General features: G+C 41.3%; 1 protein-coding gene across 2 annotated transcripts in view; it reads left to right on the forward strand.

Moving 5' to 3' along the window:
• Positions 1-16,040: 16,040 nt before the first annotated feature.
• The window catches only part of SMURF2 (SMAD specific E3 ubiquitin protein ligase 2), a 96,679-nt gene continuing 86,049 nt past the window's right edge, over positions 16,041-26,670 (forward strand). For both annotated transcript variants that reach the window (XM_074971184.1, XM_074971186.1), the window contains exon 1: positions 16,041-16,271. In XM_074971184.1, the coding sequence (XP_074827285.1) occupies positions 16,220-16,271 (52 nt within the window). In that variant the 5' untranslated portion in view covers positions 16,041-16,219. The remainder of the gene's footprint in view (positions 16,272-26,670) is intronic.

A 26,670-nucleotide genomic window follows, 5' to 3' on the forward strand; every position in this document is an offset into this window, starting at 1 on the left:
GAATCATAACACAACTCTTCTGCAAGCAAAACTATAATCTACTCATGCTGACTGTGCCTGGAAGGTTGGCTTGCTGATAAAGGTAAAGTCAAGAACTACCACAGGAGTGAATGTTACATCTATGAAGAAGCCATGACCAACAATACCTGCAATCTAATTTAAATAAGGAGGTTGGCTCTGAGAGGGTACACCAGATAATAGTGTACTATGGGAGGACTCTCCTAGCTTTTATTTTGGTAGCCAGAGAGAGTTAAATTTCTAGAGAAATAACTTTCTGTAGATAATGTAGAATGGTAGCAGATTTCTAACCAGTATCAGCTGCCCAGGAAATACTCCAAATTATTGCTTGCTATAGAGAATAAGGCCAACAACTTGGAATGTATTACTCCTTTTTTTACTCAACTTGAAAGAAAATCTAGCACCTACTTCAGACAGTGGAGTCTTCACCCTTTCCCCGCAAACCTCTCTAGAGATCTATTTATTTTTGCTGAACAATCCTAGAAAACTCTGTAAACATCTGTTCTGGATAACCTGTGCCACTCAGTGTTGCAAGGTTTAGTCTAAAAATGGGAAAAAGAAACTTGAACACTGGTCCCAGCCTGGTACATGAGATTCACACTTGTTGGCTCTTGAGTTTTGGTGCTTCGTCATTTGCTGCTACTTAATACAGTAACAACTGGACCCTATCCTGCTAAAAGATAATGTGGTGGAAGTATTGAGATGTGTAATAGAGCGTAGGCTGACTTCAACACACACATTGTCAATATATTTCAGCTTGGACTGAACTTTTAATAATCGAGCCAATAAAATCCTGATAACTATATTTTAAAGCAGTTGTATAAAAAATGGCACAAACTTCTGGTTCTGTTTGTTTGTCCCTTCTCCATAACCCAACCCCCCCCCCCCCAAAATCTTTAAAGTTTTTAAAAAATAACTGAACCTATGCATAAAATTACTTATATCACCATACAACCTTGTGCTATAATCTGAAGTGCTATAAACTAGTCTGGATTGGATCTGGTGAGAGCTATGAAAATGGTATTTGTGACTTTAGTAGGTAGAACTCTTGCTTCTACTCTGGCCTAGAGGCTGCTGTGCTGTTGAAGGTGCTACTTAACACAAGAACTTTAAAAATGGCGCCCTGACTATGTTATCTCTCTGTAACTACCACTTCCCACTACACTTTACAGACTTTCTCCCTGTAAATTTAATTATAAATGTTCATAATTTACCCATTTAAGAATACTAGACTGCTGCTTAAACAGAATGGCTGCTATGGCTACCCATATGACGACTGCATTTCAGAAGTAGGTGAGTCAACTTTATAAATCACCTGGGCATCATCAGCATGAAAAATGCTATATTGTAGAACTGGGTGAAATTTTTCAGATTAAATTTTGTTTTTACGGGGCTGGGGGGAGAAATGCAGATTAATTTGACTAATTCATGAAGTATTTGTTGAACTAATCAAAATGTTTCAGTTGGGATGGCAAATTGTAATGTGTTTGACATTTTTAGAAACATTTAAACTTTTATTTGAAACTTTTTTGCCTAAAATTTTATTTCAAATATATAAGATATTTTTTTAAAAAAATCAAATGTTTCACTTCACCTAAAACAATATTAGGTTTTTTTTGGTTGGTTACTGAACTGAAAAATGGGTTATGTGCACAGCTCTTCTACAGCTACTTGCAAGGGATTATAACTTGTCTATTTTATACTCTATGGCTAAATCAACTATGCTATTTAGCAAAATGTTTTGTGCATCAAACAGTCTGGAATGTTTATGCAGAGGATAACCCTTTAAGGCATATTGCATTCATCTTTATAGCTGGGACCCCAAGGAGCTGGTTGATAAGGCTTGTTGGGGTAAGTAATGATTAATTCAAACTGCCATCCAATTTACAATTGCCTCCACCCTTGCCCAAAATTGAGAAGGTGAAGAGAACTACCTGCTCCCCAATATCAAAAGCTTCAACTGCTTTGAGTGCCAGAAGCTCCATGTTTCCATTTCCCAGCTCTCAATCCTCCAGCTTCCTCCTGACACTGTTGATGATACACTTGTTTTCAGTGCAAAAATCTGCAGATACTGAAAATTTGGGGGAGCAGTCTAAAATGAATAACCAATTTACTTTATAAAAAGAATAGTGTAGGGACTGAACTTTTGTGGGAGAGGGCTTTGAGGACAATGCTACTATAACTCAGTCCCTGCAGTGTAATATTGGTCCAATATCTGATATAGATGCATGTTCATAGCTATGTAACATATTGATAAGTGTTCCACCAGGGGGTGCTACAATCAATCCCAAATATGCTTTCATACTATTTAACAAGGTCACAAAAGGTATCCTTGTGCTCATCTACTCTGATCGCCTGTAGAACTGTTTCTAGTGAGATCTGGCCTTGAGATGAGATGAAAAAAGATGGTGCTCTCACTAAATTGTGAAACATTAACCCTTTTACTGGGTTACAAAGTTATGCTTAGTGTGCATTAGAAAATAATAGTATGTTAGAAACATAAACCTGAAACCATGGCTGGGTAAATATTAAGGGAACTAAGCACCCCACCAACTCTCATTCAGTAGGAGTTAGGTATTAACTTCTTTAGCATCCTTTTGAAAATCCCACACAAAATATATTAGAAAGTAGTGTAATCCCACAATTCTCAACCAGGGGTCTGGGGTCCCCTGGGGAGCAGGTTTCAGGGGGTCCACCAAGCAGAGCCAGCATTACTCACTGGGGCCCCGGGCAGAAAGCTGAAGCCCCATCACGTAGGGCAGACCCTGAGCCTCGTCAGTTGGGGTTGAAGGTGAAGCCTGAGCACCATAGCTTTGTGGGGTCTCCTGTAGTGTAGGGGCCCCAGGCAATTGCCCAGTCTATCCCCTAGAGCCCTACAGTACTTCCTCCAGTACTTTTTGTCCAATCTAGTTTAAAAATATATTCTCTCTAGTATAACCACTATCCTGTACTTTAAATAAGTCTAGGAGACCCAGCTTTTGTTTGCCATGTAGTACTATGGATTAGCACCTATAAGCAGAAGTGCAGTGTTCCATGGTAACCTACAAAATGATTCATTTTAACCTCCATGAATAAACATTACATAAACAGCCTACTTCCTTTCAGCTAGGAACTGGTTCCATTTCATACAGAATAGGGGTTAGATTCAAAGAAGGGCATAATATCATAAAATTTGTGCTAGGCCCTTTACAGAACAAATACGAGAGACAAAGCACTTGCTCCAAGAGAATGTGAGGCCCAGGTGTTGCAATCCGATCCTGAGGAGTGAAAGGGTATACCCAGTGGACCTTGTGTGGCCAGAGGGTTTCATCCATTTGGATCCAATTTCAGGATGAAGGCCTCATATTGCACCTCATGCTGCCTCTGAATTCTACCTTCTTTCTTTCTTAAAGCAACATCTTTCATGAATATTTAAATTTTTCCCTCAAGAGGTTTTAGCCATGAAATCAAAGTATGTAAGAGATTTTCTTTCAGATCACATTTAGCATTTCAATAGTCCCTTTGACCCTCTTAAATATCTAGGCCATTCATCACTCTTTCCCAGGGATTGTAGTAGGGAGTATGGAAAATGTAAATTCAGCAATGCAAAATAATAAATGACTTGATGGTTGGTTGTCTTCACCCTCTTCCCTAAATCACTTCCACATTTGGAAGGTTGAATGACACCACTAAGGTCAAGCACATAAGGAGCTTATCCAGATTTTGGGATATGTAAATGTCTCTCATGACACTCCAGCATATGTAGTGGGAAAAAATGCTGAGCTGGATTTAGCAAGTGGAAGGAAGCGGAAAGAAAATTCTGATTTTTGTTCTATTTGACTCCTATGTGCTTTACTGCATCATTATATCACAGAATCTATGTGCTTCAGCCACTGAAGTTTTGAAATAACATGCATATTAACCTCTACACAATTGTTATATAGAGTGAGGAGGCAGTATGGGGGTTAGAACTTTGGAGTGAAAGCCACTTCGCCTGGATCCATTCCTGACACTGAAAGTTTTATTTTATGACTTTCGGTAACTCACCCCACCTTTTAGTGCTTTAGTTTCTCCATCATTGAGGATAACATTTCCCTTCCTCCTGGGATTGAGTCTTAATTAACTATGGTAGTGCTGTGAGTTCTTGTGCATAGAATGATCCTTAGAAGAATGTTTATCATTATTTGGATATTTCCTCCTGAGTTAATCTCATACCTGAACCTAAATCTTTGGAGGTATTTCTAACACAATCCACATGCAAAACTCCCATTGACTCAGGGACTCCGGATTGAGCATGAGGTGATGCTCTCCGGACAACTACGTCTGATACCGTTATAGGCTCCTTCATCTAAAACCCCTGCCTAAACTCAAGAACTGCAGTGTAGGATCAGACCCAATCTCCATCTAGTCTAATATCCTGTCTCCGATGGTGGCCAGCACCAGATGCTTCAGAGCAAGGTGCAAGAAATCGTACAGGAAGGAGATGTGGGATAAGCAGCCCCCCATCAGAGTCTCATCCTCACTGTAATAACTATATATGGTCTTAAACTCTGAAACATGAGGTTTTAGCCATTGCATTCAGATATCACAGTGATGAGTACTTAGAAATACTTAGTTATAGTGGACCCTGAAAAGCATTAGAAAAAGCAGAAAAGCATTTTTCTCTCTCCCTGTAGTATTTCACAGTTGATAGGTGCATCATTGGATGTTTTTGCCTTCTTCTATTGGCCGCTGTCCAAAGAATACTACTGAGCTGAACAGATCAGCTAGAATCTGATTTCACTTGGCAGCCATGTTCTTATTAATCACTATTGACCAACATTGTGCAAAGAGTCAATGTACAGTACAAGGACTGGGTCAACTGCTGTCATCACTGGGAATTACACCCTCACTCCCAGGGAGCAATGTAGTTGAGATTCAGAAAACATACTATTTAAGAATGTTTACGCCTCACCGTTTGCAGATGGAAGCATTATTCTATAAAAACTTACTCTGAGATATCTGGGAATAGGAGAGATTTAGAAAAGACTAGTTACTCCTTTAGTAACCAAATACTTATGAATTAGTGGAAAGCAGTGGTTCATGTCAACTGTAGTACAGAATTGTCCAGGCTGACAGTCTCACTGTGATAGCATTTCATTTTTCTAAGTTAAACACCTCTGAAAACTAAAATCTTTCAAGATAATTCACATAACAGTTGTAAAAGATACAGTGACGAGGTAAATCTCCCACGTGCCTCACCAAGATAGTATTTTTGTTAACTATCCTATTCTATAAGGTTCTAGGTTTTTATTAATCCACTCATGTTGAACAAACAAAAGTATATGGGACCTGATCATGCAGCTGCTCTAAAGATCACCTTGCTTTGTTTGGGAGTTACAAGATCAGGCCCATAATTCTTATAAAGGGGTAGTCAAGGTACCTTTAATAATTTAAATGAGAATGCTTAGCAGCTGGCACTCTCAGCACTTTACAAACCTCAATTAAATCTCCCCACACTCTGAGGAAAGTTTGTACTATTATCACTACTTTACAGATGAATGAAGAGAGGGTGATGCTAATAATTTCAAGAGTGGCCTCTGGTTTTGGGTGGCTGATTTTTGGGATGATGAGTTTGAGACACCTTGAGCCTGCTTTTCCAGAGTACTTTTCACTCACAGGTCCCCCTCACTCAATGGAAGTTATGAGCACTCAGCATTTCTGCAATTTAGGCTCAGTGTGTATCTCATGTTGGGCACCCAGAACATATGGCTGCTTTTGAAACTGTTGAACTAAGTGACTTGGCCAAGGTTATTTAGGGCTGATCCTGCTCCCACTGAAGTCATTGAGCCTAATCCCCCTCTCAGTACACAGGTTGTATCAAGTTCATTGGAGTTACTCTTGATTTCCATTGATTCAAGTGAGAGAAGAAACTCACCCATTAATTTCAATGGGAGCCCACAGGGAGGCAGAATTAGGAATGACTTCTAGTCCTATGTCACTAAACCATCTCTTGAAATATGACACTGATTTCCACAGTAATTTTCCCCTCTGTGTTCATACATCCTGGTTTGTTACCATAAGATTGCATACAAGTGCTATGCAAAAACCAGTACTGAAGCATAGATTCTGAAAAACACCACCACGCACAGAGGCAGAGAAGTTTGATGACTTCAGCTGGGCCACAAAGCTGGGACTAGAACTCAGAAGTCTTGGGGCCAACTAGGTTACACTGGGGTTATACTGGTATAAATGAGAGCAGAATTTTTTTCTTTGACTCCCAGTCACCTGCTCTAAACACTAATCCGATGCCTTCTCTCTCCAAATTAATATTACATTTGTTTGTTTCAGACAGGGATTTTTAGCCTCTGGCTATCCATAAGATACTATGATGCACCTGGTTAGCCTGTTTCAATGCCTATCCACTCTTTAAAGAGTTTGCATGTCTTACTTTTATAACATAACATGAGGACACTGCCATCCAGCAGGACATAATTAGGAAACAAAATAGCTGAAGGAGTAAATGAAATATGTGTGCCTCAATTACTAATCTGCTGTGGTTGGAGTTACAGAACATATCTAAATGACTAACCACTGGAAAATCCTGTCATGGGGGAGGAGGGTCATCTTTTTCTGCAGCCACAGTTGCAGTCATTTCCCTTCAGAGATACACAATTTCCCAAAACGCATCCTGTCTGAGAGGGCAATGGTATGTCAGCAGCTGGTGGAGACATCCTTCCTATTTTCTTCTTCTGAGGCAGAGCTCCATCTTGCTCTCCAGCCTGAGAAATGGATTGAATCTTGACCTTTTACACAAGCATTGTCTCTGTATGCCAGAGGAAATCTTAAACAGAAGCTCTGCTTCTCATTAGACATTTCTGCTCATTATATTGCTGCGATGAAGAAATCGTCCGTCATGGGATAGCTTTCTTTGTCTCTCTGTAGTAAGATGTCAGACCTATGGCCCATGGAGCTGACGCAACCTAGATGAAGTGCTGATCTGGGCATACACATCTGGACCACTGTACTGCTCAACAGACAGAACAAGGGACGGGGCAGCCGTGGTTTCTTAATTGCAGTGTAGACATCCCTAAAAGAGAGCCTGACAAATGGCTACACTAGAGAGCTTACATTAGCTGCTCTAAGCATATGGGAGAGAGCTCTCCTCTTGACTTAATTAATCCACCCCCAATGAGTGGAAGTAGCTATGTCAGTGGGAGAAACTCTCCTGCTAGCATAGCACTGTCCAAACTGGTGCTTGTTCGCATCCCTGAGCGACATAAGTGATAGCATAGACATAGCCAAAGTGGAGAAAGGGCATGGTTCTGGCTAGAGGGACAATGGCCATTGCAAGCAAAGATGTCTATGGAGAGGGCCTTGGTTGAGGGAGGTCATAAAAGAACAGCATTCTCTGTGGTCTCCAGGAACTCATGGCCTAAGGAAATAAACCTGGTTCCTTGAGAAATAAGATACTATTCACTGTGAGTGAAAATGGCAGCATCAGGCCTTACCTTATTTCATTCTCTCTCCCAGACAGTGAAGCAATACAAGTACTCATTCCAAACCCATCATCATTTCTGGATCCTCCTTTCTTGACTCTGCAGTGCTCTCAATGGGGGTCTGAAGAATCCCCACAGACCAATAGGTATTGTTTGCTGAACTTTTACTGCATGTTTCAACATAGTAAGGATATGCTCTGAAAAAATATTATGTTACCTGTAGTTAAAGGAACTGCCCTGCTTTTGCTTTCTTTCTTATGGGAGTTGTTTGTCTAGATTTTATTTTAATAAGATATTGTCCAAGTTTAATGTTGTAAATTTGTATTATTATTAATTAATATTAGGGAGTGCCTAGGGAGCCCAAATGAGGTGAGGCTTAATTGGGCTTGGCACCGTACAAACACACAATAAGAGACAGTCCCTGCTCTGAAAAGCTTACAAGACAAAGAGGTGGGAGGGAGGAATATAACATGCAAGCAGAGTGAATAATGTGTGATGTCTATAAACATGTAAGTACCGTGACTTTTTAAAAAATGTTTTGCATGGAATTTTGTTGGGAGAGAATTGACTAAAAAGGAAGGGAGACAGAATACTGAAGATGTAAATGTTCAGATCTAGAGAGACTATCTAGTATCGCAAACAGCTATTTTAAAAGCTCATTGTTACCAGTGTGGGAAAGTAGTAGTGAAAAAGAAAAAAGTTGGACACTACAGCCGGGATCGATGCTCTGAGATTGATCCACCAGCGGTCAATTTAGTGGGTCAAGTGAAGACCTGCCAAATCGACAGCACATCGCTCTCCAGTCAACCCCTGTACTCTACCCCTGAAGAGAAGAAATTCTCCTGTCTACTCCTCCCCCCCGACCCCGCGGTAACTTGACCTAAGGTACATCGACTCCAGCTACGTTATTCACACAGCTGGAGTTGCGAAGACTGAAGGCAATAGTTACTGTAGAAAGATTCCAGATTTATCCTCCTAAAATTGATTTGAGTTTGATAGATTAACATTTTAATTTGCTTTGCCTGGATGCTTATTGTAGTACTACCTTTTACTCTCAGAACTGGATCATTAGGTGGAAAAAATAGGCACAGTCTGCCCACTGCAGTTGCAAATTCCACAAACAGCATGCTATGGGGAAAAGGAAAACACAGAGAATAGGGCTGAACTGTCCTACCACCTATGCTAATTTTAACTCCGTTGGCTCCAGTGGAGTTACTCCTTATTTACACCATTCTACATGAGAGAAGAATCAGGCTCAGAGAAAGAGAGACTAACAGCAGGTAATCGAAAGTAGCAAATATGAAGAACCTTTGCTTCCATCAAATCACTACATATGCCGGTGAAGAATGTGGTATAATACCAGCCAGCTCTCTCATTATTGTTTAAAGGAATGGTGTGACTAAACCCCTTTGTAGGAAGACTTGAGATTATAATCTTTGTTTCTCTTTGAACACATACCATACTTTTCTCAAATTCTGAGGAACACATTTCCAGCATCCTCTTCTGTCTCTAAAGATGGAAAGGACATCACCTCTAAGAATTTAGCTACACATTTCCTTTTCTGAAAACAAATGCTATTTGGTTACAGACATGTGTTTACATTTTTCCAGTAAAAAACACTAAATCCCTTGAGAAACCTCTGTAAATGTAAAGCCTTTTCTTTCTGCATAGTGGGAAATTCAAGAATCAAATTTCTGTGGTATGCAGCCATAGAGCAGCAGTTTTTGTATCTCTACACATTTATTCAAAAACTGTTACTAACCAGTGATATCAACTATTAAATTATTTTATCGCCCCAATGGTTCCTCCACATCTCTGTTGGAGCCCTAAAGATGCTTCAGTTCTTCCTTTCTTTACACATTCCTGCCCACCCTTGAGACTCCATGTCTCAATCACTAACCTTCTGGCTGAGGATGACTGGATGGAACTCCCTTCTGAGCCTGTCAATGCAGCTGTCATCCAAAAAGTGAGCTGTTGGGCAAGAAAAGGCACTCCCTTCCCTCTGGATCTGAGCTAGCTACCTCATCTTGAAAGGATTTGTTACTCAGTGATATCAGCCTAGAGTGAAATAGAGATCACTTGTCAGCATTTAATGGTAATACTTAAACACTTACATCACAAGATTAGCTCCATAAAATGTGCAGCTTCTTTTTACCCTTGAAATGAGATGTTTTGAGAGTAACATGTACTTTATACATATAGGACCCAACAATGAAGTATCCATTTAATGTCTGATGCATCCTCTCTGAGAAGATTATTGGGGCAGAAATAAACCTATATAGAGGACAAGAAACTCCTTGAGTCTCAGAATGTCTGTTGCATTGTTTTGTTAGGGGAGTGAAGTATACTCTCTTGTGGCAGTGCACAGGCCTTGACCACTGTAAGAAAATACATTTTCTGAGAACTGCTTTGCAAAGCTTCCTGACCCCCTTGTCACCATGGCTGCTGCATGGGTTCCTTTCCTGGCTGCTGCTCCTCGTCCCGCCCCACTCGGGGGCTTTACTCAGCAAAGAGGACAGTGAGTAAAAAATGCTGACATTGTCTTACCTAGTGATTCCACACAGAAACTGGGGAAGGAATGATAGGATAGAAAATGGCTATGCCCTCATTCCCAACCGGCAGAGCCCAATTACCAGAGAGCATACAGGGGCTTTTGCAAAGTTAAGGGAAAAGGCGATGATGCTATAGACCTGGCCCCTCTCCCTGTCGGAGTAAGGCCTGATCTGAATGTATTCTGCTTGCAAGAGTAGAGGTGACAATTTGTCATGTATCCCACATTTGAGGCAGGTAGAGGGCTGTGAGGACCCTGTACCTTCCCTTGCCACATCATCGTCCTTGCCTGATAAGGCGGTAGCAGGAGCATCAGTTTCAGGACCTCCGCTCATCGACCATAGGGCGCACCAAGACCTGCTTGCCCATATTGCCCGCAACATGGGCCTACAGGCAGAGGAAGTGGCCAAAACAGAAGACCCAATGGTAGACATTCTTGCGCCAGAAGTCCTTCACGGGTGGTGTTACCACTAATAAAGACCATACAAAATAATAATAAAACCCTGTGGCAGACTCCAGCCTCCATTCCGCCCATTGCTAGGGGCATAGAGAGGAAGTACTTTGTCCCGTCTCAGGAGTACGAATACTTATTCTCTCACTCGCACCCTTGCTCCCTGGTGGTCTCAGCGGTGAATGAAAAGGAGCACTAGAGGCAACAGGCACCGGCCCAGGTGCCTATCCAGGAGATCTGCACAGCGGCAACCTGGTGTTCCGTACACACCTTTACCATTCACTATGCCATCACCTAGCATTCCAGAGAGGATGCAGCTTTTGGCAGAGAGGTTCTCCAATCAGCGATTCCTTAACTCCGACCCCCACCTCCAGGGTAGTCCTTGGGAGTCACCTGATTGGAATCGATGTGAACAAGCACTCGAAGAAGAAAAAATGGTTACTCACCTTCTTGTAACTGTTGTTCTTCGAGATGTGTTGTTCACATACATTCCAATACCCACCCACCTTCCCGTCTGTCAGAGTAGCCGGCAAGAAGGAACTGAAGAGGGGTCGGGTCGGCAGGGTCATATATTGAGCACCATGAAGGCGCCACACCAGGGGACTCCCCAGCCAACCTGATGGGAGCTGCTAAGGGGAAAAGTTTCCAACGACTGTGTATGTGGCGCATGCACACCTGATTGGAATGGACTTGAACGACACATCTCGAAGAACAACAGTTACTAGAAGGTGTATAACTCTTTTTTTTTTAAACACGTCTTAGCTGATCAAAATAAACCTATGGTGTGGTACACTGGGATATTAACATGTTAGTTGGATGTGTTTAAAAATACTTTTTTCTTCCTAGTGAAGATAAGGACTTTTCATAGATTGAAAATAACAAAACAAGAAAGACAAAAATAGTCTTCATGATAGAGCTACTTATTGATGATACAAAGGTTCAAGAAATTTAAATGTATTGAATATGCCAACTGTTTTGACAAATGAGAATATGCAAATACATGATATTAATAAATAGTAAAAGAGACCTATATCAATTACAAATGCAAAAACCAGTAAACCCACTACAAACAATCCCTGAGAACCCAACTCATGCATAGGTCTAATTAAGGACACAGTCTTGCAAAGTGCTGAACACCTTCAGCTTTCATTGAACTCATTGGGATTAAGTATTTTACAGGAGACACTAGTCACTTTGGAGGCTTAACCTCCAATTTACATACAAATGCCAGATCCACAAAGGGACTTAGGTGATGCAACTCTGGGCATCGCGGTGCTTAACTTGTTGGTGCCTGGAAAATCGCAGGAATACTACCACTGTGATCCACAAAACCCGAGCTAGGTGCCTAGGCTTCCATAAAATGAATGGGAAGAGATAGGTTCCTAAGAATGCAATTCACAAAAGTCAATAGGCTAGGCAGGGAGACGTCTAAGCTAGCTGATAGGAGATGCCAAGGAGAGAGGTGTGTCCTAAGCCTTGCCCCTCTCTCTCCTAAGTCTGGGCTGCAGGTGCTGTCCTGGAATTAGGGACTTGGGCTGTGGGGCTGTTTCATTGCTGGGCTCTAGGCCCTGTGGGGTGGGAGGGTCCCAAAGCTTGGGCACCTGCCTGTATCTGGAAGTCGACACAGAAATGAAACAGTCCGTTAGCCCAAGTCACCTAGCACAGGCCAGCCATGGGTTTTCTTTGCTGTGTAGACATACTCTGAGGCACCTAAGGCATTTCTTTTGGGAATGAGTTAGGCCCCTGCCTTTCTCCATCCAAAATGGCCAGAGGAGGAGGCGGTGCCCACTACTCTCTCTCTCTCTCTGGCCCAGTGACTGCTTATCCACAGTGGAACAGAATCACTGGGCCAGAGATAAAGGGGAATGACTCTGTAGCCCAGTGGGGTTAGGGACCCAGCATCCAGTCCCCCTACTCCAATGACTCTTTAATTATTGATACACCTGAGGGGTCCCTACATCAGAATATTCTATAGTTCAGAACACTTTCCTGACAGCAGACCCCTGCTCAAAACCTTCCCTTCCCACCCAGCAAAGGGGAAGGATTGAACGCAGGTCTCACAAAATGCCAGCTGAGTGCTCTAACCACTGAGCTAGAAGGGGGGTGACTGCTATCTCCTCTGAGCACACCTAGTATGGCCACACCACACGTGACTTAGGCAGATGAATGCCTATCTTCTGCAAAGTTTCTGACTCGATCTGGGGCTTAGGTGGGAGATAGACATCTGTACACTTAGAGTGAGAAAGCAGTGCACATACCCAGAGGCAGAAACATAGGTGCCTAAGGAACTTTTACCCTGAAAATTTAGGTGTTGAGTAAGTTTAGGTTCCTAAAGGGTTAGGTGGGAGTTTTGTGGATCACAATGGAGCCAAAACTGGGATTTAGGCACGGAAGTCTGGTGTTTAGCTGCCTAAGTAGCTTTGTGGATCTAGGCGTTAGATTCCTATCCTGCACTAGGATCTGTTACCCTTGAACCTGTGTGGAATCCCATTGAAGCTTAATCCAAGAGAATTTCAGTATGTTCTGAGCTGAAACTAACAACCAATGGCTTGAGCCAAAGCCCACTGAAGTCAATGAAAAGAAGCCGATTGACTTCATGTGCTTTGGAACAAGCCCTTACAGAGATGCTCAGCATCTGTGAAAAATCAGACTGGGGTTGTCTGAATATAGAAGTTAAAATGTGGTGTTTTCAGATACTTTGACCAATTAAAAAAATTACTTTTATATTTCTTTAAAAAATTAATTTCTCAAGCAATAACTCTTCCCATGTTCTTTTGTTTCAGAAAATGTCTAGTTATTTAACTTCGAAAAGCAGCTGTTACACATGCACCTTTCATAAAAATTTTAATAACGTAAAGAACCACTCATCCCAAACAGTGTAAACGGAAAAATCATAATGGTTTTATTGAGGTTAGAATGACCCAATGGAATTATGTCAATAGCAATATCTTGTACAATATCCAGGTACAATGTGTAATTCCACAGATAGCATATTTGGAGCCCTCCAGGACTTAAAAAGCTCTTCCAAAAGATATTGCACAATTCCCAGACATATCAAAGAGCCATGTTCAAGAATCATTTACAGAGAGAACTGCAGATCATGAATTCTGTGTTGAAAAGGAGTTGCAAGGGACATATTCCCTAGGAAGATCTTGCAGTTTTTGGCAAAAATGGTTACAAGGTAGTGCATAAATAAAAGCAAGTAGCCATTTTGTTTGTTTTTTAATGATCACTTGATTCTGAAATCAAACCCAGCAGATAGCAAGGTCCTATGTGGATTTAAACAGATTGTTCATTGTATTGTGGCAGAATGTCCAACGCATTGTCCAAACATATAAGACACAATCTTTGCCCTGAAGAGAGATGACAGCTCTATCTGCTAATACACATTTATGTAGTTTCTGTGTAGTGCTGTACAGCATGTTATCAACTGAAGGTTTTATTTTAAAGGTAGGTGTCATACATTGGTATTATGTCAATATGAGCTTCCCTCTCTGCCCTATACAGTTTTACAATAGTACTTGTAATGAAACTATCAGATAAGCTGGGTGAGCATCAGAAACAATATCAAATATAATCAGCAGTCTGATTACAAAGCCAGTAGTTTCCTATTGATCTCAATCTTCATGGAAATTTTACAATGGCATCTCAAACTCATAATTTTAAGTGGGAGTACCTGCCCATTTTTAGCTACACCAGCATTCTCCTTAATTTAGGGTATGCAGAGTAGTTGTAGCTGTGTTAGTCCCAGGATTGTCTCTCATTTAGCAAAAAGAAAAGGAGGACTTGTGGCACCTTAGAGACTAACCAATTTATTTGAGCATAAGCTTTCGTGAGCTACAGCTCACTTCATCGGATGCATACTGTGGAAACTTCATGCATCCGATGAAGTGAGCTGTAGCTCACGAAAGCTTATGCTCAAATAAATTGGTTAGTCTCTAAGGTGCCACAAGTCCTCCTTTTCTTTTTGCGAATACAGACTAACACGGCTGTTACTCTGAAATCTCTCATTTAGGGCACTTTTGAAAGTTGCCCCTCCAGCCTCTGCTGTGATTGCTGGGTTGTTCATTAAGATACAGATACCCTTCCTTAAATCCTCTTGCTGCTTTGGAGTGTCCCTAGTGGAGGGTGTGTTGAAAGGCCTGGAATTCTCTGGAATAGTTGCCACTGGATCTGGAAGACAAAAGAGTTACACTGAGAATCGGGATCTGTGTCAATCTTTTTTTGAGAATTTCAGTGTGTGTGTAGGAATTTCCCTGACTTTTCTAGTGCACCCAAATCACACATAAATGGTGGATTTATCTGAGTTGTAATGGTTTTCATGGTTAGATTATGATACCCTTATCCGGAAAAGTACCTTACATCACAAATAGTCTCATCATACTTGTGGAACAGGGTACTACTCGATGTGAGAAGGGTATTACAATCTATTTCTAAACTTTTATCCCATAAAGTTATTTTACTTTTGAATCTTTGGTTTTTCAATACATAAATCTGCACACCACCCACTAGTTATAACTTCCTACTCCTTTTTCAACCCTTTGACTCACAATATGATTTGTGCCTACATTTCTCTGAGCCTTTCAACTCCAGGGTGGGAATTATTAGTCACACTTGATGCTATTCTGCCCATCATAGGATTACAAGTCTCCCTGGTCAGCATTTAGGGGCAAAAGGAGCAGCATCCAGTAGTGCAGGGTGGTGTCATCCCGAGGAAGGGGTGAAATTTGCAAGGAGGGAAGAAACACACAGGGGGGGCACAATTCCCAGAAAACTGGGGGCACAAAGCTACCATCCCAGTGAAAAGAGCCCCATCTCTGGGAAGCAAGGGATGAGAGGGCCCAGCGTGAGGGAGAAAGAAAGACACAAGGGGGTCCCATCCACTGTGGATAGTATTGAGGGGCCATGGGGTACCCTCACACAGTGGCAGAGGATAGCTGAGGGGGGCTTTTCCCTGGGGGGAGTTAAAGATACACAGGAGCTCTGTCCTCAGTAGTGTGTGTGTGTGGGGGGGGGAAGCAGCCCCAAGGGTAGTGAGGACATGGGGGCATCCCCAAAGGGCAAGGGGAATGCTATGGGGGCAGACAGCCCCCTCCCTAAGGGGCAGTGAGAACCTGGGGGCATCCCAGTGGGGGGACACTAAGGGGACAGGCACCCCTTCCCCCCGTGGGTAGTGAGGACCTGGGGGCATCCCAGTGGGGGGGACGCTAAGGGGACAGGCACCCCCTTGTCCCCCGTGGGTAGTGAGGACCTGGGGGCATCCCAGTGGAGGAGACACTAAGGGGACTGGCACCCCCTTGCCCCCGGAGGGTAGTGAGGACATGGGGCACTGAGGGGGGCACAGGGGCCCTTTTCCCCGAAGCAGGAAGGAAGGTGCAGGGACCCGGGGCGGGGGGAGGGCTCCAGCCCCACTTGGGGGCTAAGCGGGTCGCAGGCCCTGTCCCGCAGGAAGGGAGGCGGTCGGCCGCCGCGCTACGCGCTGTCCCGGGCTTTGTTGTGCTCGCCGCCAGGGCCCCGGGCAGGGGGCGGGGGAAGGCGGCGGCGGCGGCGCCTCCTCCTCGGCGCTGGCCCCGCTTATGGCGACGCTGGGCACATCCGGGCTTCTCCTCGTCCGGCGGCTGCCGCCGCCGCTGCCCTGAGCGCCCAGCCCGACTCCATTAGCGCGTCCCCCCTTCCTGCCCGGCCCCAGAGGCAGGGGCAGCCCCGGCGAAGGCAGCGCCGAGCCCCAGCAGCGACCGGGGACATGTCCAACCAGGGGGCCCGGAGGAACGGGCCCGTCAAGCTGCGCCTGACAGGTGAGGAGGGACTGGGGGAGCCCCCCGCACCGAGCCTGGGGCCCGCCGAGCCCCGGGTCTGCTCCGCCGCGGGGACGGGAGGAGGCAGTGGGGAGGCGGAGAGGGGGGCTGGGGGCCAAGAGCCGGGCTTTGTGAGGAGACGGGAAGGGGGTAGGTAGCGGGGGAGCCTGCTTTGGGGGGTACGGGGCTGCTTTGGGGAGAAGGTTGAGGGGGGTAGGGGCCGAGTTGGGGGGCGGGCGCTGTTGTGGGGAGTAGATTGGGGCCGGGCAGTGTGGCGGGGGGGAAGGGAAGGTCTGGTTGGGGGGGCCGGGCGGTGTGTGGGGCGAGGCGGGGGGGAAGCGGAGATGGGGAGTGTGGGTGTTAGGTTGGGGGGTGCAAGGAAAGAGAGAGCCGGGGAAAGCCCCTTTCTCTGTTTTCTAAACACGGCGAGCCCAGCTGGAGGGGTGGGATCGAGCTCCCTCCATGTGTATTTGAGATTGAACCTGGGGTTTGGAGACTCGGGCCTCCGGAAAAAGTAAACTCTCTCCTCTCACCCGGCGCTCCGCAGCAGGGGGCGGGTTGCTAAGGGGTCCGTGTGCCACGAAGGAAACGTCCTTGCACACAACTTGTGTGAAGCGTTGTGGTGGCATCGATTATCAGATCGGATTGTTCGCTCGAAGTAATAAAACACGCCTTCGTTAGGAGAGGTGAAGCCTTGGGGAGTGTGTCTGGGGTGGGATGGAGGTATTGGTGCCCTCCGCCTCCCTGTCTTGCGAATCGAGATTAAACCCGAGTTCACTCGATTTATGACATGAAGTCTGTAACATGCTGGATCTCTTTTTGGAGTAGTTGTATTTTTTAGGGAAGGAGGGGCGGGCAGGAGGCCATTGTAACTTTTTAGGCGCTAGGTACCTTAGGTTGTTTCTCACCCTCTCCGACCGTCTTTTCTGTGTAATCGTGAAACAAACTATCAGGCCCTTTGTCCCTTTTGTTTTGATCTTTTGTGTTGCTGTTTTCAAGTCAACTTCCTTAGTTGAGATTGTAAACAATTCGTTGGATATAGTTCCTCCTGCTATTGGGGAAAAAAAACCTTTTTAAAAAAACTTGGCCTTTAATAATATATATGTATATTATATACATAAAAGTAAACTATTTCAGCCTACATGCTGGGAAGGAAGAAAGGCATTATTTTTATTTCTGAATACTTGGAATGTGCTCCTTTTGTAGTGATGAGGGCAGTGTAAGCAGATAAATATAGAGAAACGTTTATAAATATGGATAAAGCTTGTCTTCTGCCTTTGAAAAATAATCACTGAAGACTTGCGAGAAAATAGTGAATTTAAAAAACATATTTTGTACCCTAAATTGTGACTTCAGTGAATGAAAATACAAGATTTAAAATAAATATTTAAAATACTTTGTTGGTCTTCCAACAACTTATTGAACCAAGTTAATAGCTGTGCTTTGCAAAATAAATTATTTGTTTCAAAAAAGTCTAAAAATAGTTACTGCGTTTTTGAAATTATGTAATTTTAATGGCATGTGCGGTATTTCCAGTTTAACTTCTAATGCGAAAAAAGTCTTAAAGTTACTGCATTTAACTTTTTAAAATAATTCTGAGTAGGGAGAAAAATGGCTTTATTTTCTAGACTACTGTAGATTTTTTCTTGTGATATAATTACTTATAATTGCTTACATTATATTTTAGAATTTATTTGGACTAATCTTGTAAAAGGGGTTTTCATGCAGGGCCATTATAGTGTCCATGTGCTGAACTCCTTAGAAATAAGCTTTTGAGATGAATGTAGCTGGGCTGATGTGTGGGAGAATATTAGTTTTTAAAATACTGTTCTTCACTTTTGTGTCTCTGGCTGATAGCTTTGCTTTTCTGTTAGTTTCTCTGAGCACTATCTTTTTAAAACTTTATAAATCTGTTGCGGCCTAATGGAAAACTATGAACAAAAATCTGTTTAATAAATTCTCCTTTTTCACCTCTGGATTTCTCTTCCCTTTATTAAAGATCTAGGGACATAGTGTTCTGTCTGTGACAACATAGGTACATTGCAGAGGGTTATGATTGTTGTGAAGAAATAAACAGCAGGAGTAGATATTTTTTCAGTTATTTATTGAATTTTAGTAAAATGTACAGTTATGATGCATTCAATCCCAAGAAAGGGCATGTATATTCTTAAGAAACAAAGATACTATTTTTGAGCATATATCCTTGCTAATAAAATATGGGAAGAGAAATACTGAAAAGAAAATACACACAAAATTGTCTTCAGAAAGAATCTTGCAACTTTGATAATTGTTTGGATTTGGTACTGAGCAACTCTGATTTTCAGAGATTTGAATGAAGCATCGGTCTGTTTCTTAATATACGTCTGATATGTTGAGGTATTTTGTGCTTTCATTAATCATAATTGATTTACACATAAGGTCAGTTGTTATAAGGAAGTTTTACATGCTTAAGGAAAGTTGGTATAAGTGTTGAATTGAATTTTATTAATTGAACTGACGTCAGTTCTTGCTTGGGAATAGTTTGAAGTACCCTGTGTGGTTTTGATTACCCATTTTGATTGGAAAAGCGGTCTGAGAACGCTTGAATGCTAAAATTGTTTGGAATTAAAATCCTTATATTCCAGTGTTTTTTTGTTTTTTTTGTTTTTAAAGTAATTTGCTCTCTAAATCTGACAAGTGTTGTTTAATCTTAATTTTCTTTGGCTTTATGAAACTAGCAGTCTTCTGTTTTGGCTTTAACATTGGTAGGATTAATTCTGTAATCAGTGTGTAATACTTATTTCTTTTTTGTTCATTATCTTTAAACTGGATGGTATAGATTCTAAAAATGGATTTCAGGAACTGGATTCAATTAGCAGTTTTTCAGGACATAAACATTAAAGGTTTAGATGGAAAACGTTGTTTTGACTGACTGGATAAATGACAGGATAGTGTTTGATGTGAGTCCAAGAACTGATCTGGAGCTCATGCCCAACTTCTCAGTCCATCTTAAGGAGCCAAATAAAATATTTAACCTAGGCCTCATTTTGCAGAAAAGGTTGAGTCTTTGTTGGGACCTTAAGAAAGTTCTGAGAAATGTTTGGCATACCTTTACACTAAGTGTTTAACAGTTGATTTAGGTCTGGGTTCCATAATAGGGGGAAAAACCACGGTGGTGGCATAGTTCTGGTAACTTTTTATTTAGCTTACAGTGCATCTAGGCTATAAGTTTCTTCTAAGGTTATTGATCTTTTGCTTTTATGATAGACAAATTAAGATAAATATCTGCTAACCCCTTACTGACATGAACATTGGTGTATTATGCACTGTCTTGAGGTAGAAAGTTGCAGGATAGTAGACAACTGTCAAAGTATTAAATATATTCAAATACATATTTTAATTAAAAAATCTTAGCGTAAAGTTTAAATGTTGGATTTTGATCTCATTTATACAAGTACAACTCAGGTTAGTGTGAGCTCGGAAGCTAGTTCTAAGGCTGTGTCTACACTAGACTTTTTCTTAACATTTCCCACTATGGGTATCACTGATTTAGCCCTTCTCATGGGAAATGTAGTATAGGCAGAGCTTCTGCAGCCACTGTCATTTTTACCACCATTTTATCTAATCCTGTTCAGAGTCTGTTTAGGCGATGCTCTGATAGAAACTCCAGCATTCACCCCACTTCAATTCTAATGTGATTTTTAGTAGTTGTCATTCTCATGAATCTCTTTATGTAGAAGTGGTTGCTCTGTACCATTTGAAAACTGAGATTCCAAGCTTTCAGATGGAATATAGTATTAATGCTTAACAGTGAAGGTGTGCAGGAGGTAAGATAATATTGCTTATCTTCAAGGACTAGAAGTGTCTGTTGTATACTGTTGGAAAGTTAAAAATCCTGGGTTTTCAACAATGTCTACTTAAGTGAAACACATCAGGCTAGCTACTTTTTGTCAAGCAGAAATAATTTAAAAGAAATATCAGTTTGGAGATTAGAAAACATTGCTAAAATATATTGAGCTAAATGAAAACTATCAATTGGTGCATAATCTAGCTACTTCTTTTGGTACAGCCTTGATTTGTTTCAGAATGGGTAACAAGTGAAATGAGTTTGATGGCCTTAGCCTAGACCCTTGTGGCTACATGATGCCAACTTATGTGGTATTTGTGATATAGTGTAATTGGTAATCTTTTTCAGGGGAAAAAATAGAAATGAATACAAGAGAGTTTTGTGGGTCAGGTGTGGGTGCAGCTAGGTCTGGGGAGTATGGGGAAGTTGGTAGAGGACAGTCTTACCCTTATTTACCATATACCTTCCGGAGACCTGAAGTCACAGATTTGTCAAAAACATGAAGAAAAAAAGGTGGATCTAATTATTTTGTTTTCTTTCTGTAAAAATGACAATCTCAAATATTGTTTCAGTGCATCTTTTGTTGATTCCATGAAGTGTTAATTTCTTTCAACAAAAAAGGTGGCATTGTATTTCATGATAGGGCCTAAAGTGACAGATCTCAATAAGTAGTTGTCAGAGAGGAATCCTAATCAAATGGGTGTGTTTTTAGTGGGATTCTGCAGGGCTTGCTACTAGTCCCTTCTCTATTCAACATTGTCATCAATGATCTGGAAATAAATATAAAATAAATGTAAAATCACTGCTGATAAAATTTGCAGTGTTGACTCAAAGAATGGCAAAGGATGATGAGGATAGGATAGTCATATAGAGTGATTAGGATTGCTGGGCCCATTCAAGCAAAATGTGTTCTATAGCCAAATGCAAAATTATACAGCTAAGAACAAGGAATGCAGGACCAAACCTACAGAGTGGGGGTGGGCACTAAATCCTGGAAGCAGCAACTCTGAAAAGGATTTAGTGGTCCTAGTGGACAAGCAACTCCATGTGAGTTCCAGTGCGATGCTGTGGCAAAAAGGGCTAATGTGACCCTTGGACGTATTAACAGAGGAGTAGTAAGTAGGGGCAGAGGGGTGACTTTTACTTCTGTTTGTGGCACTGGTGAGACTGATACAAAATACTACGTACAGTTCTGGTGGCACCATTTTTAAAAGGATGTTGAGAAATTGGAGAGGGTGCAGAAAAGAGCCACAAAAATGATTCAAGGGCTGGAGAAAAAGCCATACTGTGAGAGCTCAATCTGTTTAGCTTATCAAAAATAAGACTGAAAGACGACTTAATTACAGTGTATATGTACCTTCACGGAGAGAATACCTGGTACTAAAGGCGTCTTTAATTTATTGGTGAAAGGCATAATGGGAACCAATAGCCAGAAGCTGAAGCCAGACAAATTCAAATTAGAAATAAGGCACTTTTTTAACAGTGGAAGTGACAGATGATTGGAAGAAACTGCCAAGGGGAAGTGGCATATTCTCCACCTCTTGATACCCTAATGTCAAGACTGAATGCCTTTCTGGAAAATCTGCTTTAGCCAAACACAAGTAATTGGGCTCAATGCAGGGGTAACTGCTTGAAATTTAATGGCTGGAGATATACAAGTCTGAGTAGATGAATCAGTGGTCCTTTCTGCCCTTCAACTCTATGGAAAAATATCAGAGCCAGGTAGCACAGGTGGGTACCCCATCAGACTACTGCAATTATTATCCCTTTCTTGCAGCTGCATGGACAGCTGTGTGATTCCTTGTGGAGTCTTCTGCATCTCACCATGATGGTGAGATGCCTGACTTCTGAGTGCCTGGTAGGGTTTAATCTCAATTATCTCAGATAATGGGTACCAAAGTAGTTAATGTTAGCTATTGTCTGTCCCCACTATTGGTGGTGCATGCTCCCTTCTTGCCAAAGAGGATCATAATTTTGATGCATTTCTGAACCTCACCTCCAGCTGTCCTTAGATTTTCAGCTACTCATATCACTCGTTTGAGATTAGCTAAGAGATTGCACTGTTTTCTTGATGTGGACCTTACCAGAGTTATTCATACCTTTCTGGCTTCGAGATTGGACTTTTAGTGTTTGCTTCCTATGAAGGCCACTTTGAAATGTCAGCTGGCACAGAATGGAGTGGCTCCACCCATCTAATGCCGTGGTTTTCAACCTGTTTACCATTGTGGGTCGCATATGCAGCTCTCTGTGTTATGTAGGCTGCATCCACACAATATGTATATTACCTCTATGGCCCTGAGGATGTCACATGGGCTGCAACTATGCGCTGATTGGGTGGCAAGCAGCCCGTGGGCCCCGGGTTGAGAACCACTGATCTAATTTGTTAGTCTCTAAGGTGCCACAAGTACTCCTTTTCTTTTTACTGATCTAGTGGAATGAGTACATTACTTCTATGTTATATTCAGTGCACTGACTTTGTAGCTTTTTCTGGGTGTAATTCAAGATGTGTGTTAATCTATAAAACTTTGTATTCTTGACACGTGACAGCCTATCTCCCTGTGTGTCGTTATGATGGCTGAGATCATTTGAGTAACGCAAAGCATTCTTCCCCCATAGTCAGAGGGTATTGCCTTCACAATATTCCCAGCCCCTGGAGAGCTCAGTACTTGATTTGATACCTCAGGAGCTGACTGAAAATGTTAGTGCGGTGGGGTACTGGGAGTAGGAATGGACCATGGTTGAATGGGATATGGGAGGGAAGGGGCCCAATTAAAAATCCCTCAAAAATTAAAGAACATAGGGAGTTCCCAACTTGTCTTCCCCTGGAGTGTTGTGATCTAAAAATAGGGATCTGAGTGTTTATATCTTCAAAGAAGCAGAATTGCAAGGTAAATAACTTTTCCTTGCTACTCAAACATTACATGTTTACACCACAAGGTTAGATAAGAATACTTGTGACATATATTGAACTCTTCCTCTGTAGATATCCAAGCTTAGCCCAAAGCTGGCTCAGCATTATCTCGGATTCCAGGGGAAGGAAACTGAGATGCAGAATGTGGAAATGACTTGCCCAAGTTCACAAAGGGAATCAGTGACAAAGCTGTGAATAGAATCCTGATATCTTGACTTCCAGTCTAGTGCCTAGGCACTGGGGCATGCTCTCTCTCCTTAATGTACATTTATTGAAAGTAAAATTTGATGTTGGCCCTTCTGATACTAGAGATTGGGAGTGACCCAAAGGTATCTTTTGGATTGTATCAAATGATTCTGTGATCTTAGAATGTACAAGTGAATATATAACTATCTGTGTGACTCCATTCAGAAATAGTTTAACATGCCACAGGTTTTACTGTAATCTTAAAAGTGCTTTTACCTTAGATGTCAAACCTGGTAATGAACCATCTAATATATTATCAATGCTCTTTACTTCTCATAGCAAGTGCAATTCAAGCTGGAAGGCTTTTGTACCACTTTCCATTCCTAAAAGTGAACGGAAAGTATTGCTTGGCTGTTAATGGTTACTTCACATTTGCACAGTTCTGAAAGTGAAAGGAAAAGCAGTGACATATAAGTTTATAAGTCTATATCCTGTTATGAATCTTCTGGAATGATTCCTGGCCAATTCGTGTTTAACACAACTAATAAAAATGGATTTCTTGCAGAAATAAATAGAAGACAGCCAGCCACTCCAACTCTTTTTTTTTTTTTTTTGGTGCCTTTGTCAGTGGCTAGCAGTTCAGTAACGCTTAAATGAAGCAATGAAACACTATTGTCTTAACAAGTGGGAGAATTAAATGGATGCCTGTGCATCCTTTTTCTTTAATTTTAAAGAGAGATCCATGTATAGGACAAGCCAATTTATAAGAACGTTCCCAAGCACAACCTAAGAATACTACATTGATTCTCATTGGAGGTTAGAGCTATGTGAAAGAATACTGATACCATTACTCATTCTGGAAACAGATGTTAAAATGTTAACAATGATCAAATTATATGCATCTCTAGTGTACTGGTAAAATACTATAGTAGTATCAGGATTCTGATACTTTCAATACACTGTTGAATTGTTACTTTATTAAAAATCAATAAAAATACATAGAGGAAATAAGGAGCGACTTAACTAAAGGTAAATGGCTTTCAACAGGATAATTGAGTTGAATTGTGTAATGGGATGAGTGTGGAGCTTGAAGTCCATTCAAAGAAACTTGTGTGTGTCAAATGTACAGAAACACATAGGGGTTGTGTTCTCATACATAACTCCTTGCATATCACCGTAAATATGTCCATATCCTGCAAATAATTACACATATGCTTAACTTTCAGCATGTGTATAAACATTTGCAGGATTGGGACCATATTACTTACTGATTGATCATGATGGATTATCAAACCACTGAAAGACAAAGACTATAATTTTAAGTTAGTCTACATCCAGCTTTCAGTATTACTTATCCAGTTAAATGCAGGCACAACTAATTAGGTCTGTAATAATACCTTTTTACATGCTTAACTAGGTGATTTGTAGTTGGGTAGGTAAGAGTCCAAATGAGTGCACTTGTGCCTGTATTGAACTGAGGGTGAGAGGTTAATTGAGATTAATATGTATATTAAAAAAGAGACTTTTATTTCTGGTGTTGGGGGGAAGCAGGAGAAAAAGAGTGATTATAATCATGACTTGAAATTTTTTTTGGATGTTTACAGGAAATTAAGAAAAATTCAACATGCTCAGGTAATACCCCAGATGGTTAAATATGAACTGTGTAGTTCATAACCAAATAGTACTTACAGCAAAATGTTCACCTGCACTAAGGAAAATGGTGTTTTTAATTCTAACATGAGTTGGAATAGAATTAAAATTTAACCTTATTAATATACACTTTCAGAATGAACATTTTCAGAGAACTGTTTTTTATTTTTGAGACACAAGATACTGGAAAACAGGATTTATGTCCATAGCATATTTCCAGAAAAGGAACTCTATTCCCAATCAACCTATTAAAATTACTAGGTCTTTTAAACTCTAGATCTTATAGATTTCTGCATTGAAAACTGTATGTGGGGCTGAACCTGTTATGCAGCAATGTTAGTGATGCCCTTTGTTTTTGTTTAAAATACGTATAAAAAAACCCTATTCAATTCCTGAAAGGAGGAATAAATCAATAGTATATTAGGAGCTTTCTAAAGAAGATAGTGGGTGGATATAGGAGTAGTGGGTGGTTTGAGAAAATTGGAACAGTATTGGGTGGAGTAGGAGAGGCAGGCAGGTGGATGGGGGAATTGAGCTGCTAAAGGGACTCTGTGTAGCTGCAGTGGTGCCAGCATGTGTGCAATTTGACAGTGGAAATGGAAAACTAGAAATAGGTTCTCATAGTTGGGCTGGAACATATGGAAGAGAGTCTTTTTTGCCCATGGCATTTATTATGATACAACTCACAGTCAATGGGTAACAATAGAATTACGTTTTGTGAAATCCTAAAAATAATTGTTTTCATTTGTTTGCTACGTTTTATTAAACATCTGTTTTCCTGCTTGTCATTGAAATTAATATGATTGTAGGTTTTTTAGAATCTGGGCTTTTTAAATAGATACAAATGGCCTCATTTTGCAAGATGTCAGGCGCCACCTCTCTCAATTCCTGTTCAGGTTAGGAGGGGTTGAAGGTGACCAGATCCTTGTATGCTTGGACTCAGTGGGCTGAGAGATCATTGACCCAAGTGAAAAGACAGGGTACAGTCAGGTTCTCATGCAAGTTCTATGAGTTTTCATTTCTTGAAATGGTAATTCTTCATGAAAAGAGGAAAAGTATTCTTGCTCCTATTTATATTACAATAGCTCCCAAAACATATCCCAAGGGGAAGACACTGTCCATTTCCTGTTTCTTAGCGATCAATAAAATCCAAAGCAAAACAAGTCTGTGGACAATTAAATGATCTGTGCTGAATCTTAGTGCTGTCTGACATAGTTCAAATGGATTGGATAAATGGCATTTCTAAACAAGCATCTAAAATTACTGTTCCAATACATAAATCGAGAACCTGGGGTAAAGTGAAAGAATCTGTAAAGGTACACCTTTCATATTTATTGTTACAAGAAAGTACTGGTTAAGTGTGTACATGTGTGTTTTATGAAACAAATTGTTTTTGACATCTAGCCAAAATGTTTTGCATTACTGCTGATGTGGAATCCCTGTATGTTCTTATGGAAGTAAATGCTAATTTTATGGAAGCTCAGGGTACCATGCAATGATTTTAAATTGTTGGATGCACATTGTTGACAAAAAAGGTCAATTGTCTAGACTACATAAATGCAGGAGTGCCCAAAACTTACGCTGGGGTCATGTCTGATCCTCCAGTGTAGCTCTGCACTACAGGTGAGACTTTCCTGTGTATGGCCTTCTGCTCAACAGTTGGGTCAAAATGTAATTGTCAAAAATGTTTTAAAAAAAATGTTTAAAATGTTACCTGTTTCTCTTACTGAGACAGGAAATAAACTCCCTTTCTTTGTTTAGGAGCAATAAAGTCTGTTCCTGATGAACACAAGAAAGAGAATTTGTACTCAAGGTACTTCCTTGTA

This window comes from Natator depressus, chromosome 14 (genome assembly GCF_965152275.1).
Source record: "Natator depressus isolate rNatDep1 chromosome 14, rNatDep2.hap1, whole genome shotgun sequence".
Lineage (NCBI taxonomy): Eukaryota > Metazoa > Chordata > Testudines > Cheloniidae > Natator > Natator depressus.